General features: G+C 39.5%; 1 protein-coding gene across 18 annotated transcripts in view; it reads left to right on the forward strand.

Moving 5' to 3' along the window:
* The window catches only part of PPIP5K1 (diphosphoinositol pentakisphosphate kinase 1), a 239,242-nt gene that overhangs the window by 153,551 nt on the left and 67,680 nt on the right, over positions 1 to 18,011 (forward strand). For 14 of the 18 annotated variants that reach the window (XM_040342509.1, XM_040342514.1, XM_040342513.1 and 11 more), the window contains 2 exons: positions 4,045 to 4,135; positions 13,635 to 13,763. In XM_040342509.1, coding sequence (XP_040198443.1) covers positions 4,045 to 4,135; positions 13,635 to 13,763 — 220 coding nt within the window. The remainder of the gene's footprint in view (positions 1 to 4,044; positions 4,136 to 13,634; positions 13,764 to 18,011) is intronic. The other 4 variants (XM_040342515.1, XM_040342519.1, XM_040342523.1 and 1 more) reach the window with 1 other exon arrangement.

Here is an 18,011-nt window from a genome sequence, read left to right on the forward strand (position 1 = left end):
ATTCCCCCCAAAAATCTTAGCAATAGACACCCACAACTGATATTGCCCTTTATTGCAAATTTTAAAAAGTGTATCACTATGTAAATTTATCATCAGTAACATTGTCCATGTAGATCTATCGTTGATGACAAAGACCCACCTTCCAACGATGTTGCCACAGTGACTCGCTGATCATTCTCCTCACTACTGCCGTAAAAAGACAGATTCCAGGCTGGCTGCTGTTTGCAAACAAACTGGCCAGGGATCCTGGTTAATGCCATTGACCAAATATAGTCATAACTGTATATGGTCAATGAAGACAATATTGTCAGGTGTCAGATAATCATGATTGATTCTTGATCTACTCTGATCCCCGGGAATGAAGGTTGGATATCTGGGGCTACCTGATCTACATCCTATTTGGGGGACAGGATGTGGGTATATAGGCTGGAGAAAAAGACTGGACAGCCGCACTTCCACAAAATTCTTAAAATGTTGCTTTTAATAGTAAAAAATGGAAACAGCACTACAAGTCACAACATACAGTGGTGCTGTTTCCATTTTTTGCTATTAAAAGCAACATTTTAAGAATTTTGTGGAAGTGCGTCTGTCCAGTCTTTTTCTCCAGTCTTCGCTCCGTGCATTGCCTGCACCCACGCTTCTGAGAGGGCACTGATTGCTGAGTGCACTCAACCTGGAGTGGCAGTTTCCCTTTTCTCGATGTGGGTATATAGTTCTTGTCTCCTTAACTTACCACAAGCCTTCTTTGATGGACCAAACAAGAATTTGATGGATAGGGTGTTATACATTATGGTATTAAAGGTATATAAACATTGATGCCCTTTTTTTTTGCGTGCAGCATGTATATGTGTTAATTGATTTGGTGATGATGTTTTGTTTATAATTGTTTTTGGTGTTTCATTTTTTCTTTTTTTTTGGTATATACTCAATGGGACACCTGTGGTGCTTTGATATGCAAGTAGCAGCGGTAGTTTCAAAAGTTGTACTTAACTCCACCCCCTCCTGCCTCCCATACCTGACTGTTGAATTGGTTTTTTAAGTGACCTGAGGCAAGGAAGAGGGGGGAGACAAGCATGCATAGATTCAGGAGCTTGTGTCACTCTTGCATATTGGAGTTAGCCAGTCTCCAGGGTACCTAAGGTGCTTTAAATGGCATGTCAGTATACCTGCAGGCATCTGTCTGCAGTTCAGTAGCTTTCAAGAGAGCACAGGTTGCATTTTAAGGTTAGCATTTGTCTATTTTTAGCACCATAAACACTTTGCATAGTATGTACAGTATGTGTATTGGTCCATTTTTATTGCACTTGTGCTACTCAGGGAATATATGCCTTTGGCAATCGTGTATAAGCTGTTAATGTGTAGAGCAGTGAGGCTTTAAATCTGGTCCTTAATTTCCGTTATGGGTCGCATATATTAATGTCTATATTTCCTCTCAAAGTATTTAGAGAATAATATTATTTTAGCTTCACTGGAACCATTACTTTTATTTCCAAACCATAATTAAAAGTGCATTAAACATATGACATACAGTTGTATGCAAAAATTTAGGAACCCCCTGACAATTTCCATGATTATCATTTATAAATGTGTGGGTGTTTTGGATCAGCAATTTCATGTTGATCTATCAAATAACTGAAGGACACAGCAATATTTCAGTAGTGAAATGAGGTTTATTGGATTAACAGAAAATGTGCAATATGCATCAAAATGAAATTAGACAGGTGCATAAATTTGGGCACCCCAACAGAAAAATCACATCAATATTTAGTAGAGCTTCCTTTAGCAGAAATAACAGCTTCCTATAGCCTGTAATGAGTGTCTGGATTCTAGATGAATGTATTTTGGACCATTCCTCCTTACAAAACATCTCCAGTTCAGTTAGGTTTGATGGTTGCCGAGCATGGACTACCCGCTTCAAATCACCGCCACGGATGTTCAATGATATTGGGGACTGGGATGGCCATTCCAGAACATTGTACTTGTTCCTTGCATAAATGGCGTAACTTCAACTTTGTGACTGATTCCTCAACATTATTCTCAAGAATCTGCTGATATTGATATTGAGTGGAATCCATGCGACCCTCAACTTTAACCAGATTCCCAGTACTGGCTCTGGCCACACAGCCCCACAGCAACCAAATGTTACTGTGGGTAGCAAGTGTTTTTCTTGGAATGCTGTGTTCCTTTGCCGCCATGCATAACGCCCCTTGTTATGACCAAATAACTTAATCTTTGTTTCATCCGTCCACAGCACCTTATTCCAAAATGAAGCTGGCTTGTCCAAATGTGCGTTTGTATACCTCAAGCGACTCTGTTTGTGCCGTGTGTGCAAAAAAGGTTTCTTTCGCATCACTCTCCCATATAGCTTCTCCCTGTGCAAAGTGCGCTAAATTGTTGAAGGATGCACAGTGACACCATCTGCAGCAAGTTGATGTTGTAGGTCTTTGGAGGTGGTCCATGGGATGTTTATGACCGTTATCACCATCCTTCGCCTTTGCCTCTCCAATATTTTATGTGGCCTGCCACTTCTGGCCTTAACAAGAACTGTGCCTGTGGTCTTCCGATTCCTCACCGTGTTCCTCACAGTGGAAAATGACAGCTTATATCTCTGCTATAACTTTGGTTTGGTGAACTCATTTTGTAGCCTTCGTCTAAACCATAATGTAGAACAATCTTTGTTTCCAGGTCAATTGAGAGTTGTTTTGAGGCCTCCATGTTGCCACTCTTCCATAAAAATATAAATTGTAAATTTAAAGAGAGAAGTCCATGAGTTGGCAAACACCTCACTGGACTTGACCCCTAGTTATGCAGGGCGTTTTCCATAATGGCAGAATTCCTAGAGTTCAGCTTACAAATTCTCAGCTTCACCTTTACAGAATATTTTTATGAAAGAAATTTGTATTTTTTTTATGGCTGTGCAAATTAACTTTTAATTGATCGATTAATCCTTAATTTTTTTGATCGATCAAAATCTTTTTGATCGATTAAAATTCTTTTGATTGGTACTCCCCTCTCCGTCGGCTTCTGGGCCTTCAGGGAGTTCCGTCGGAGATCCAGTAACGTCACGGACACCGGCGGGGCTTGCCGTGTCCATCTGAAGGGCTCTTTTGCTGTGCCTTCATATCTGCATGCTGGCGGGACCTTACTATCTGCCACATGCAAGGGCTGTTACACTTCCCTCTATCAACCTGGGATTCTACAACCATTCACTGGGAGTTGTGATAGTTCCCTTAATGGGACATGTACATGCCGACGGACTGATGTTAACCGCTCCTTATCTGGATTCAGCAGTGGTATCGTTGTACACATTTTTATACCAGTATCATACCTAGCTACATGTTTTTATGACTGCTTTTGGTACCGCTTGGTATTACTCGCACCATTTTTACATCGATTTTATCTCCAGTGCAATATTTATTTGGTTACCTACTTGAAGACTATAAAAGTTTTAATGCTATTCCCATAGAGCGCTGCCTTTGTGTGTTTTTTGTATCCTGCTATCCATTTTTCCAGTGGTTGGTAGCTGCACTGGGAATCAGCCTGCAAGGAGATCAGCTAAAAGTAGTTGGATTTGTATGTGCGATTAATCGATTAAAAAAAAAAAAACGATTAATCGAACAGAAAAATTTTGATCAGTAACATTCCTAAATTTTTTATTTTTTTTTCTGCCAGGACAATATGGTCCACCAAGGTAGCACTGATAGACTATGCACTGCTGATATAGAGATCTATAAGACACATAGTGCTGGAGGTGAAAATGCCAGGTTTAGGAATCTTTGGCAGTTCTTGCTTACACTAGCTTAAAACCAGCACTGCTCTTATGGATAACATGTCCTCCTTCTCTTTCCTTCTGTACCTGCTTCTGCCTTTTTCCTTAACACCAAGGCCTATTATTTTTTTATTTCCCTCTGTAAATGTACACTATTGGATCCCTTGTCTATTGCGATTCTAAGTGGCCTGTTTATTTTGTACAGAAATCAGATTTTTGTTAACTGACCCTGACCTTTAGATGAAATCATAGTCAACATTGTTTTCTTTCACCAGGTACTCTCGGAAACCTCCTCGAAGTCAGGAGGCTACCGTCTCTTCACTTCCTATCCCAGGCAAACCTCCGAATTGAAACAAAGTGGTCTAGGTATGTTGAGCCCTTTCTCAGTTATTTTATTGTGGGTATCGTAACCAAGTAGGTATATATTTAAATATTCGCTTCACATGTGATAATAGCAATAACGCTAACACATCTCAGGTGACCTGTTATAGTTTGGATAACTTTCCTCTGTTAGGAAGCCAATGTAGCTTGAACCATGTGTATATATTTTGTGTTTTTTTTTACGTTTCTTCAGGTTTTTATATGGAAATAGTTACTGTTTTTAGAAGTTGATGCTGATTATAATGTATCAGTTAGTAACATGTTCCTGCAGGGAAGGCAATTGACGTTTAAAGGCTGCGTTATTTGAGGACCTTAAGCTGGCCATATGCAGAGTACATTTCTGTGCCTTCCTGATCAACCGGATGAAATTCGAGTTGTGGATGGCCCTATTGGCATCCTTCCCCCCTCGACATTACTCATTCCTAAAATTGATGGAGCCTGGTAAAATTGTCAGTCTAACTGGCCGAATCCAATCAGAAACAGTCACTATTTAAATATTCTCACAGCCACAGGTGCTGGCTGTTGCAGTACAGTAGCCTGGTAGGAGAGATTTGTTCATCCACACTGTTTGGCATGGATAGAGGAATCTAGTGATGCTCCTTGTTCAGCCCACAGGGCTAAAAAATAAATATCTTGTAGTGTATGGCCAGCTTTATGCCAAGTACACACAGGCTGATTATCGGTCGATTCAACAGAAACCATCTGACATTCGGTCAGTTGTCCTTCCAACACGTTAAACCTTTACTTGTGTACCCAGCCTTGGAGGCAAAGCAATCTTTTGTTCAGTGTCTTATTATTTTCATTGCCCATTAAAAAATGTCAATGCAGTCTTTATTTTAGGTCTTTATATATTTTAAATAATATACTTTTATGTATGATACATTTGGGAAGGGTCCCATTAACATTTTAAAAATGTTTACATTGTTTGATTCTTCTGCTGTCTTCCAGGAATTTGCCTGACAATAACTAGAGTCTTATGTAATTAGGCATTCAGTAAAACAAAAATTAATGTTACAATTACTATAGGTCACTGTTTTTTTTATTGACTGCTCTGGGTAGATGTACATCATTACTCTTTGTTCTTAATTAAATGCCTTATGCCGCGTACACACGTCTATTTTTAATGGTCTAGAAAAAACAACGTTTTTTCAACTCGATTCTGGTCAAGCCTGCCTCACGATCGTGAAAAAAAAATGCTCTAGCAAAGCGCGTTGATGTACAACACGTACGACGGCACTATAAAGGGGAAGTTCCATTCGGGTGGCGCCACCCTTGGGGCTGCTTTTGCTGATTTCGTGTTAGTAAAAGTTTGGTGAGAGACGATTTGCGATTTTCAGTCTTCGTGCTTTTCAGTCTGTTACAGCGTGACGAATGTGCTATCTCCATTACGAACACTGGTTTTACCAGAACGAGCGCTCCCATCTCATAATTTGCTTCTGAGCATGCGCAGTTTTTTCATGTTATTAAAGCCTACACACGACCGTTTTTCATGACGTGAAAAACAACGCGAAAGAATAGAGCATGTTCTAAATTTTTAATGCCCATTCTTCACGTCATGAAAAATGCTCTGGAGCCCACACACGATCGTTTTTAATGACATTAAAAAAATATATATTTTTCACGTCATGAAAAACGGTCATGTGTACGCGGCATAAGAGTGGAAAGTGGCTAAAAAAAGAATTACGTTAGAAATGACTAGGTTAGGCATTGTTTTAAATGTGGTTATATTACAGTACGTCCTTGAAATTTTCAATTTACAGTATTGGCAAGTAAATAATATAGAATTTTATTAATGCATATTTGTACTTCTGTATTCGAGTTACAATTAAGGAAAATCAACAGTTTCAACAAAATTATTCTAAGTAAGGTCAAGTGGTTAGAACTGTGAATTATGCTAAAACAATGAAAAAGCTGTAAAAGTAGATGCACTTAGTTCAATGATTTATAAGATGATGAGGGAAAATCTATATTGTGTTCCTTCCTGATACATCAGAGGATTCATTAAGTTCTTGTAACATGGTTTTCTGGTAAGTTATTTCATATGTTGGCTTGGACACAAGTATGGTTTTGGCCACCTGAGTTATAGAACCATAAATGTAAACAAGGTAACTTGCCATTATGTATGAGCATGGATTCTTGCACATTATGGCACACTTGTCTGTCAATGTGGCCTCCTCTGGTGGTGACAGGTTAGGGCTGCAATCACTTTTCCACCATCTCCCCTGCTGTTTTTTGCGGGTCCTGCAGCAATCCTCTTTGGCTATTACATGATATAATCCCTGTTCATGCACACAGTAATACTGTTTCTGGATGGGGAAGGTTTTGTTTTTTTGCGTGTCTCTCAACAAAATAAATGCTCTCAGAAATGTTTCCTTTTAAGTGGAACATTAGTTCAGCTTTATTTAAACGCTGTAACATACTTGGGCCTCATGCATGCATGCTGCTGCTACCGCTACCCATGAACACAACTCAATAAAAGCCTATGTGTCTATGCACACATAGACTTTTACCAGAGTTTAGGAGCAGCTGTGTTTTGAGGCAGTTGAATGCTCCTCTCCTGAACGCAGAAGAATCACGTTCAGAAGTAGAGTTTTGCCAGAAAAACACTGGACGCTCCAAAATTGTGCGAAAACGTGTCTAAACATGTTAACGTTAAGTGAGTTTATTGCTTTCATTTCAATGACCATAATGAATTATTATTCTGGCCAATGAAATTAACACACGAGCCCTGGATGCTACTAAACGTGGAAAAATGCTGCTAAATGTGGTACACACATTTATCAATATCCAGCATTTTTCTGCTGCACAGGAGAATGGACATTCCTAGATGCCTATGTGCATGTAGCCTTAAAGCTGCAGTCCTGATTGAATTCAATACAGAAGTTACCCTCCTGATCTCCTCTCCCCACTGATATATCTCCAGGAGTTTATGTCATTCTCATGGAATATATTGGGTAATTTTTTAATACCAACACATTTTAACAGTAACAAAGAAGAGAGGGCATCAAACTCGACAAAATCTAAATGGGTAGTTTTAGCTGAATGTGTTTTCAGTGTAGTATAGCAGCCATAAGCCAATTGTTAGCAGTAAACCATTCTTTTCAAAAAGGTTAAAACAATAAGAAAGATATAGCAAGAAAGGTTGATCAGGTTGTAGGTTTGGAGAAAAACACATCACTAGCTATACAACTTGAACTACTATTGTCTACTTTCTGTCAATACTACTATTGTATTGTATTCTGGGGCTTGCTTTGGCTGCTTACTAAAATAAAAAATGCATTCTCTGTCATCCACTCAGCCTTCAATTATTTATTTATATGCTTACAGATATTATGTGAATCAATAGGACACATGTCGTCATTGTCATCATTATCATCATTATCAAATCTCACTTCTTTTATTTTTATTTTTTTTGTAAAGTAACTTTTTCTTTAGTAAGGTAAAAGGGTAAACTCTTTAAAGGTACTCCGAGAGTCACTGGGAGGAGGGGGGGGGGGCAAGAGTACAAGCAAGATGCCTGCACTTGCCTGTAGCAACCTCCCTATTCTGGCTTCTCTGCTATGGGGAGCCTTATTGGCCAATAGGAATGCACGGGAGGCCTTCAACAGGCAGATGTGCTTCAGAACTATCAAAGGGGCATAACTTTGCATGTCCGCACCTTGAGAATCAATCATGACAGGAATATTTTTAAGGCTACCTCCTAGATGTCTATACTTCCAGCAGTGTGTCCCCCAACCAAAACTTTAAATAGAAACACTGTTTTTACGTTAACCCCTTAGAGTCGGCCCTTTAAGGGGTTTAGAATGACTGTAAGCCCCAGATGACGGACTTATGGTCATGTGACCACCATGATTGGCTGTTCGTTTAGCTTTCCGTTAGCCTCTGGTAACTGTGGCAGGGGGTGCACGCTCTCAGCACAGCTCTATTGGCGCTATTGCACATAAATATGCACTCGTCCGCCGAGAGGCTGCATACTTGCATGCCCTCGGCACCTAAGGCTTAACACACTTTAATAAAATTATTTACATAATGGTCTCTTAAATTAATAGCTAAATGTCATTAACCACCTCCCACCCGGCAACTGCACATGTACGGCCAGGTGGACGCTTCTGAGTGGACGTTCAGGAACGTCCCTCCAGAAGGAGGGGGATCATGCCCGCACAGCCCCGATGCACTCGTGTCACCCGGACACGGCGCATCTCCGATTGGCAGGAGGGCTCTGTGATTGGCTTTCCTGATCACATGACGGCTGTTTCCAATCACAGCTGTCATGTGATGTAAATAGAGAGCCGGTGTCTAGGCGATCAGCTCTCCTCCCCTAATACGAGAGTTGTCAGTAAGAAGAGCTGATCGATGCAGCCGGCCAGTGATTAGTGAGTATGAGCTGTTTTTTTTACACACTGGTCACCTGCCCAGTGTCCCCACACAATGTCCCCCAAAATAGTGTCCCCAAAACACTGCCGCCACACATGTCCCCACACAGTAAAAACACCTGTCCCCCACCTATGTAACAGTAAATTCACATGTCTCAATGATCACCTGCACACACATGTCTGTGATCACCTGCGTACATCTGTCCGTGATCAGATAAACCAATTATTATACACTTAACAAGATTTTTTTTACCAAAGACATGTAGCCGAATACATTTTGGCTTAAATTTGACAAAATTCGATTTTATTGGATTTATTTTAAAACCGAAAGTAGAAAATATTGTTTCTCTAATCGTCCATGGACGGACACGGCTCCTTAAATCTTCATAAGTGGGTTATGTTCCTGTTCACAGGAGACGATTAGGCAGAAACATGTTAGATAATTAAATACATGTTACTTTAACAGAGTTGAACAGGGAGACATACGTCCTTCTCCTTGCTAGGCAGAAAGAAACTGATGCTGCATACTGCAGGGAGGAGGGTTATGTCTGGAGGGACCGCCCCCTGGACGGGGCTGTTTAACTCTGTTAAAGTAACATGTATTTAATTATCTAACATGTTTCTGCCTAGTCCTCTCCTGTGAACAGGAACATAACCCACTTGTCAAGATTTAAGGAGCTGTGTTTATCCATGGACGACAGAGAAAATGATTTTACAGTGAGTACAAAAATTTCAATTTTTTTTTTTTATTATACAACATTTCCACTGCTTATATCGCAAAAAAACCAAACAAACACGGAGTCATGAATATATACCATCAAAAGAAAGCTCTATTAATGTGAACAAAATGATAAAAATGTAATTTGAGTACAGTGTTGCATGACCGCGCAATTGTCATTGGAAGTACGAGAGCGCTGAAAGCTGAAAATTGGCCTGGGAAGGAAGGGGGCGAAAGTACCCAGTATTGAAGTGGTTAAAGAGACTATAGTCCCTCTTTAATGTGGCAGATAATAGACACATAATTGTTAGGAGGGTTCCTACCATTAAATATATATTTTCTTCATCAGTAGATCTTTTTTACTTTTAGTTTTTTGCTTGTGAGGATGTGGTTTTAGTTATGGAATGTCATGACTAGTCGAGTGTAGTTTTTCCCTAGGATGTTTTCCGTTTTACATTTCATTTGCCAGTATTCAACTTTGCATGTACTTGTGATACATCCATTTCTTTCAGGCTTCCCACGCTTTGTTTTTGGTGACTTAATCAAGCATGATGGTGCACCACTTCATAAAATATAAAGGGGTTTGTAGGGGCTCTGAAAATCACTTGTCTGTCATTTTTGTATTTACCGTTTCTTGATTTTATTACGCCAGAAAACATCTTTCTTTCATGTTCCAAAATTTGCTGTTTTCCTACCCTGGGTTTTGTTTTTGGAAGGCCCCGTTAACTGTTCCAATCTCATTTTAGTTTGGGTTTTCCTTCACTTTGGACTTCATCCTTCTTTACCTCCTGTATCTTGCTACTTTTGTAAGATACTGGAAACTGTAACTGTTGTTTGTGCTTTATTATTGTGGTCCACCATTTGCTGTTTCATCGTACTTGTGTACTTCACTACACATACAACTAACTCATTTTCATAAGTACACATCTGCTACAAAAGCTTTTATTCTATCCAAAAATGTTAGCTGACTCAAAAAGATGGGCCTAATAAAAAATATTTGTTGCACAATATCTTATACATACCCAGAGGAGTCTTTAAAACTCTGAAGATACCATATCTTATGTTACAGAGAAAGTACATTTTTGTCTATTAATTTTTAGTTATTCATTTTTTCCTATGTTTGAAGCTGTGAAAAAGACATACTCTCTTATAATGTGCTTCTCCATGCCTGATGCATCATACATGATTTGATCGTGAACTTACACACTACAATACTGTCTTAAAGTGGAACATTACCGAAAAGTGAAACTTCTGCTTGTCTGCCTCCTCCCCAACCTCCTCTTTTTAGGTTTTGGCAACATTGTTGTTTTTTTTTTTTTTTGAGGGGAGTGGGTAACTGGTTTTGACAGGTACCCGCTCCCACGTCCGGTGGAATTGCCGCAGCAATCCAAACATTAATTTGGGCCCCCCTTCCTTATTCTGTAGCCTTCTGGACATGTCACAGGTCCCAGAAAGCTGTGGGACCATTTACAAAGTGGCACGCAGTTCACACATGCTCAGTGGGAAGTCAGCTGTGAATCCACAAGCAGTCACAAACGGCTTTCTAGAAACTTGCCGGCTCCTGAACACTATAACTGCTGAAGAGCCGGCTCAGGTGTGGAGAGTGCTGGATCCATGGACAGGTAAATCTCCTATTATTAAGTCAGCAGCTACAGTATTTGTAGCTGCTGACTTTGTTTTTTAAAGAACCACTAAAGAACAGCTTTAATTGGTCATGTGACGGGTCACACTGTTTTCTAAATTCAATGGATGACAGCAATGCTTTCCAAGCACAAACGTTTTTTTTTTTTTTTTTTTTTTTTTTTTATAGGAATTAATTTCTTCCCAGATAACATCTAAACACCACTATTCTGTAGGGGAATTAATATGTATTAAAAATTTTACTGAAGCTTGACATTCTTTAACTTTGTAGTTCATCTCTGGCAGCCACCACTTTACTGTCCAATGAGTTTTCCCTTACTGACCACTGGGGAAATTTAATTGGATATTGAAATGAAAGTTGGCAGCACATATAAGGCCAGAGGGCTCAAACCCCAGTAACAAAATGAGAATAAATCAAAGAAAGCTTTTTAGACCACTAAAGGTAACAATCGGGCGTTTTTCTTTTATTTTTTTTAACAGATTTTTCAACAGCAATTTTTAAAGGTTTTTTTTTTTTTTTTTAAATGGAGCTCATGTTTACTTTGATGGAACAGTCTGACTGCATCAGTTGATCCTAATTCTCAAAATAATATTATGAAAGCTTGTGATTTGCATGCAGAGATCTAAAATGAGTTAACACCTTGCTAATTACTCATATTCTATGTGCATGTTTCTTTCCTTGATACATTTGTGAAATATGTAAGCACAAATGTACATTTCCGTAAGAAAATTATTGGTTGGCTTCTTTAAAAGCTTAATCCTCGTACACACGGTACGATTGTTGGCAGGGAATTGTCTGTTGACAGACTGTTGTTCTAAAATCTTACCTTTTTGGTACGCTACTTTTGACAATTGTTGTTTCGGCCAACAAATGTTGGATGACATGCTAGTAAATTTTCAGCAGACAACGGTTTGACGTCAGATTTTCATTTGGTCAATACACAAATCCGTCGCACAAAAGTCGAAAATACAAACACGCATGCTCGGGATCAATACTCACCAAACATGAAAATATCAGAAGGGGCCCAAAGGACGGCGCTCAAGAGCCAAAAATTCCTCGTAGTACGTCACTACGTTCGTGTTTGTGGCATGACAATTGTGTACCGTTACAACGAAAGACAAGATCCTGGCATGCGCCCTTTTGACAAAAATCAGATGCTTGGTTGGCCAACAATCGTATCATGGGTACGAGGCTTAAGTTCACCCAAAACTGATAAGACCATCATGTTCCTGCCCCTTGCTTATATGGATGAAGAAGCCCAGCGAGCCAGAAATATAATAGACTGGCTATGAATTCAAGTCCGCTTTATCAAATATTGTAGCACTAATAGCTGGATTCAAGTAGCCCGCCGCATCTTTGCAGCGGCGTAGCGTATTGTATTTACACTACGCCGCCGTAAGTTAGCTAGGCAAGTACTGTATTCACAAAGTACTTTGCCTGCTAAGTTACGGCGGCATAGCGTAAATGCGGCCGGCGTAATCGCGCCTAATTCAAATTAGGCTGAGGGGGCGTGTTTTATGTTAATGGGGGGTGACCTGACGTGATTGACGTTTTTTACGAACGGCGCATGCGCTGTCCGTGTACATATCCCAGTGTGCATTGCGGCAAAGTACGCCGCAAGGACGTATTGGTTTCAACGTGGACGTAAATTACGTCCAGCCCTATTCACGGCCGACTTGCGCAAACGACGTAAAATTTTCAAATTTCAACGCGGGAACGACGGCCATACTTAACATTACTAGTCCAGCTATTTGATGGAATGACTTTACGCCTGAAAATGCCTTACGTAAACGGTGTATCTTTACTCCGACGGGCGCGCGTACGTTCGTGAATAGGCGTATCTAGTGATTTACATATTCTACGCCGAGCGCAATGGAAGCGCCAACTAGCGGCCAGCCTAAATATTGCACCCTAAGATACGACGGCGCAAGCCGTCGTATCTTAGATAGGTTTAAGTGTATCTCAGTTTGAGAATACACTTAAACTTAGGTCGGTGCAGATTCCGAGTTAGGTCGGCGTATCTACTGATACGCCGGCCTAACTCTATCTGAATCCACCTATAAGTCTACATTTCTATTAAATTTGTATAAAAAAAAAATCATAATTAATTGTATAATAGCTGTATGGAAAGAGAACATTGGGGTTATTTTACGAAAGGCAAATCCACTTTGCACTACAAGTGCACTTGGAAGTGCAATCACTGTAGATCCGAGGGGGAAATGCAATGAAAATAAAAAACAGCATTTTAGCTTGCACATAATTGGATGATAAAATCAGCAGAGCTTCCCCTCATTTCAGATCTACCCCTCAGATTTACAGCGACTGCACTTCCAAGTGCAATTCCAAGTGTACTTTGCACTTGTAGTTTGCAAATTGGATTTGCCTTTCGTAAATAACCCCTAGTGTCCTATTTAGACCCTTTTATGATGAGTGGTCATGTCCTCTTAATTTTTTATTTAACTTTAACCTTTTAATTTACCTATCCATGCCTTCCAGTGATGAACCTTTACTTAATTCCATATGTTTTATTATATTGCTGATACTGTGGAATAATTTTGAGGATTCCTGGTTTGCTGAGCTCTTCCATTAAAACTTCACTAAATCAACTCTATGATGCCATTGTTTAGCACTTGCCGATAAGAACTGTTGCTACTGCTGATGGAATGATGGCCGCCATTAACCCAGGTGATTGGTCTTTAATGGCATGTTGTAGATCTGTGTGCATACTAATCCCCGATCCCCACCTTTCAGGATCACAGTGCACTGGTCTGTTCAGCACCACAGTGCTGGGAGGCTCCTCAAGCGCTCCAAATCTACAGGACTACGCACGCAGCCATCGCAAAAAAATCAGCGCCGCTGCCAGCTTGACTTACAAAGACGGTACGTGAGTTCAAAGCCAGGTGCACTTTGTATCCCATCTTTATTGTATTTAAATCCTAATCTTTTGGGAAATCAGGGGCTCTTGCATGTAACTTTTGATTTTCAAAATAATAACTGATTCTTTATCAATTGCCCTAACAGAATTATTACAAACGGTTATCTGATCACACTGGGATATTTCATTTGTTCAAATGGAAATATAAATGAAAATATTGTATTGCCATCTGGTGAAAAATGATGGACTCTGTTCTTTGAACAATATTTTTCTTTACACATTCAGTCTACTTAGATTTGTTATGACCAGCATACGTCAGTTCACACGTTCTTTAAAGAATCCGCTACTTGTGTTACTCACCTGATGGCACCTAATAGTTGTATGGTACATAAAGAATTTACACTCATTTCTGCATCTCACTGCGAATGAAACGCTTCTAAAAAATGAAAAAGATACAGGACCTATGTTATGGGAAATATTTAGGACCCTATGTATGTTGCAGTATCCAAACCAGGTGGAAATACTAATCCCGCTAAACCAACATAAATTTTATTACCTTGTATTGTGATAATCTTTAGAAAGATTGACATATTCATCCATAATTAGGAACTCCTTTTATATAAACCGCTTTTATGGAAATTACATATATGTATTGGTTAAGTAAGGCACCAGAAAGACCAAAATACCGACGATACGTTTGTCTTACAGTGCTACCTGTATCATTTATATTTATGTAAATGCTTATATTATATATATTATATTAAATATTTATATTATCGGATACAGAACAAGCCTTCCATGAAAATCAGCCATGCGATTTTGTCACATATAGCAGACTCACAAATGTAAATTCTTATACTGCCAGCATGTTCTGACACCCAAAGGGCTACTGGACTTTATAATATGTGTGCATTGTTATGGCTGATGGGGAGTGAAAATTACAGATTCGCAGCATGGCGGATTGTTGTGATCTTTTATTCTAAGTTATCAACCATTCTGGCTAAAGGAATCTTACCACAGTATTCTTCCATCGATGAACTGAAATATAATATCATATAGAAAATTATTCCACCTAAGATTTATGTTTTGTTTTGATATGTACTTTAAAAACCACCCATAGATATTTGCAAGTGGTATAGTTCTATATTAAGATGACATAGAAAGTCTTGCAAGCTGGTATGCAAATAAGTGACCAAAAAAACAATGTGTGAATTGACACATACTACACACTCGTTCATACAAAAAAAAAAAAAAAAAAAAAAAAAAAAAATATATATATATATATATATATATATATATATATATATATATATATATATATATATATATATATATATATATATATATATATATATATATATATATATATATATATATATATATATATATATATAAATATATATATATGTGTGTGTGTGTGTGTGTGTGTGTGTATATGTATGTATGTGTGTGTATATAATATATATATATATATAATGTGTGTGTGCGTGTATATATATATGTGCTCAATACTTATACTGATGCTCAATACTTATATTGGTGTAGTTCTATATACTGTAGAAATGTTATAATTTAAGTTTACTAACTTTTGTAGTAGTAGATTTTACTTTATGCTTGAAGGAGGAAAAGATTTAAAGGAATAAGACTGCTTTCACATGGGCGCCTCTGCCAAGCGGAATCCACGGAATCTCAGCAGGGGATCTCTCCACTGATTCCCGCTGAGCAGGCAGATGACAGGTCAGTATCCGCTCCCCTTTGGGGAAATTGGATGAAAGCAGACTGCCTGTCTGTCTCCATCTGATCTGTCGGATGGATGGAAAATAGGACCATCATTTTGTCTGTTTTTGGTGGACAGGATCGGATGGCAGCGCATGTCAGCCGTTCCATAGAGGACAATGCAGGGTCCTATCAGGTCCACTTGAAACATTGATAGGCAGACCTGATTGGACAGCCCAAGGCTGAACTCCAGGTAAACGGCTAAATACAACCATCAAGCACATATACGGGAGCTGTTTTATGTGCGAAGAGCACGGAAGGAGGCCAGAGCACTGACCAGTGAAATGAAAAGCAGTAGACGGTGGGGGTGCATCCGTTAAGGGCGCCGCCCACTCTGTCACACCACCTCCCTCTGTAAAATGGATATATTCATACATGAATCTATGCATGTCCACTATAGCCACCCCCTATTCAGGCATCCGGCCTCTTTTCAGATGCCGGGCGCCTGAATTATAGCGGCAGAGTTTTTTTTTTTTTTTTTTTTTTTTTTTTTTTTAAGCATCTGATTAGAGCTGTAATGCTGTCAATCCTCAAAAAAAGGTGGACTTGGAGCGCAGAGCATTGCGCTCTCAGTTCACCTAGGTCTGTTAGAAAAGCAAATTAATATTTGCTTTTCTAACACTGAACTGCCTCTCAGCCAATCAGGAGACGCAGATCTAATACCCATCACCAGAATGTCTAAAGGCACAGGTACAGGCACTCCGATTGGACGCCTAATGGAATGGAAGAAGATAAGTACATCAAGGAGGTAAATGCACGCTCCTCCCCCAGAAAAAGTAGGGTTGTGCTTCTGCAGGTAGACCTACTGGAAAAAACTTTGGTTGAATGTCCTGATCTCCAAACTCTCTTTCCAGTGGTAGGAGCTCCCACTTGTCAGATTGGGGGGGACATTTGTTGGCCTTTTTTTTTTTTTTTTTTTAAGGAAATTTCATATGTCTGTGTCCAGCGTGGCCTTTCTATGGGCTTTATATAGGAGTTTCAGACTCTGCTTCCTCTTCACTTTATGCTCTCAATTTTGCTTCACTCTCCACAAAGACAGAAAATCTTCTTGCTGCTGTTCAGCATCTCCTTATGCAAGGGAGAAATCATTGCTCCAACCTATTCAGAGTTCCCAAGCCAAATGAAGGAGTTCATCCCATTCTGGATCTAAAGACTCTCAATTTGTCCAGCAGTTCAAAACTTTCTCTTGGAGACGGTCATGTCAGTCATTGTCTCCCTCCTTCTGGGGGACTTGTTGGCTTCAGTAGATGTCAGAGATGCTTCCTTGGACATTCCCATCTTTCCTCTTCAGCTATGCCTTCTGCGTTTTGCAGTGGGTGATCTGTATTGCCACTTTTTTTCCCGACAAGAAAACCATTTACTTATTTTACTGAACAAAACCTTTTACTGATGACTTGCACGTTTTTCATTTAGCATTTAATAATAGTTACATTTCTCCTTGGTAACATGGCAGCGCACGTCCCCTATGCCGCGGGAAGCTAAGGACGTCGTATGAGAGAGCCACCTTGCGGACTTCATATGACGATACGCGGGATGGGAAGTGGTTAAAAACACTTGCAAAGTTTCAAAACCCAAGCCAATGGCTTCTTCATGATTGCCTCACTTTTATGGATCACAGTTTTATATTTACATTGTAGGTATTGTAGGCATTCTTTGACTTTCTTTAATGGGCCTTTTCACATCATAACGCTCTGCGAGTAAGGTACGTTCCATGCACATTTTCCTCACCATGCTCTCAACACACTGCCTTTGCGATCTGCTGCAGGTGCCAATACTTTAATGGAACCCCAAACTCAAATGCAGTGCATTTGCAATCAGCAGATCGCATGGTACTGCAGTACCATGTGATTTGGTGCTGCATGCTTTAAAGTAGCGCATGCACTACTTTTAGTGCGATTTAGTGCAGTTTCAGCCTATTCATATGAATGGGCTGAAAATTGCACTGAAGGGGAACTCCCAGGAATGCGCACCCACATTCCTGATCTATTCTGGTATGAGCCAGCCCAAAATTTAAACTTGCTCAGATGTTGGTAATAAGGGGGAAATAGGACTCCTTAGCCCATCCTACAATTTTCCAGTGCTCGGGGGGTAGGCAAGTGGATTCTAAATGGCATCTTGCTAAATTCCAACTTTATAAAACTCACAATGTACTGTACAGTTATTTTTTTTAAACTGTTGATTCAAATCTGTTTTAGTTTTGCAGGCTAGACTTTTGTGACATTTAGCAACTAACCTGTTAATTTGCCTGTCTTTAAATGTTGGTGATGTTTCTGATTGCCAGTGCAGTTTCTCCATGTAGAGAGTATACTGTCAATCATTTAAAAAAAGTTCTCGTTTTGTTTATTGTTTTGCTTTGTGTATATCTATTAAGGTTCTTGTGGTAAAACCAAGGAACCTTTAGACTTCTGTAGTGTATCAATGCTTTACTAAACAAGCTGCACATACAACTGTAGGATACACAATACAACACAACTCAT

This window comes from Rana temporaria, chromosome 3, assembly GCF_905171775.1.
Source record: "Rana temporaria chromosome 3, aRanTem1.1, whole genome shotgun sequence".
Taxonomy (NCBI): Eukaryota; Metazoa; Chordata; class Amphibia; order Anura; family Ranidae; genus Rana; species Rana temporaria.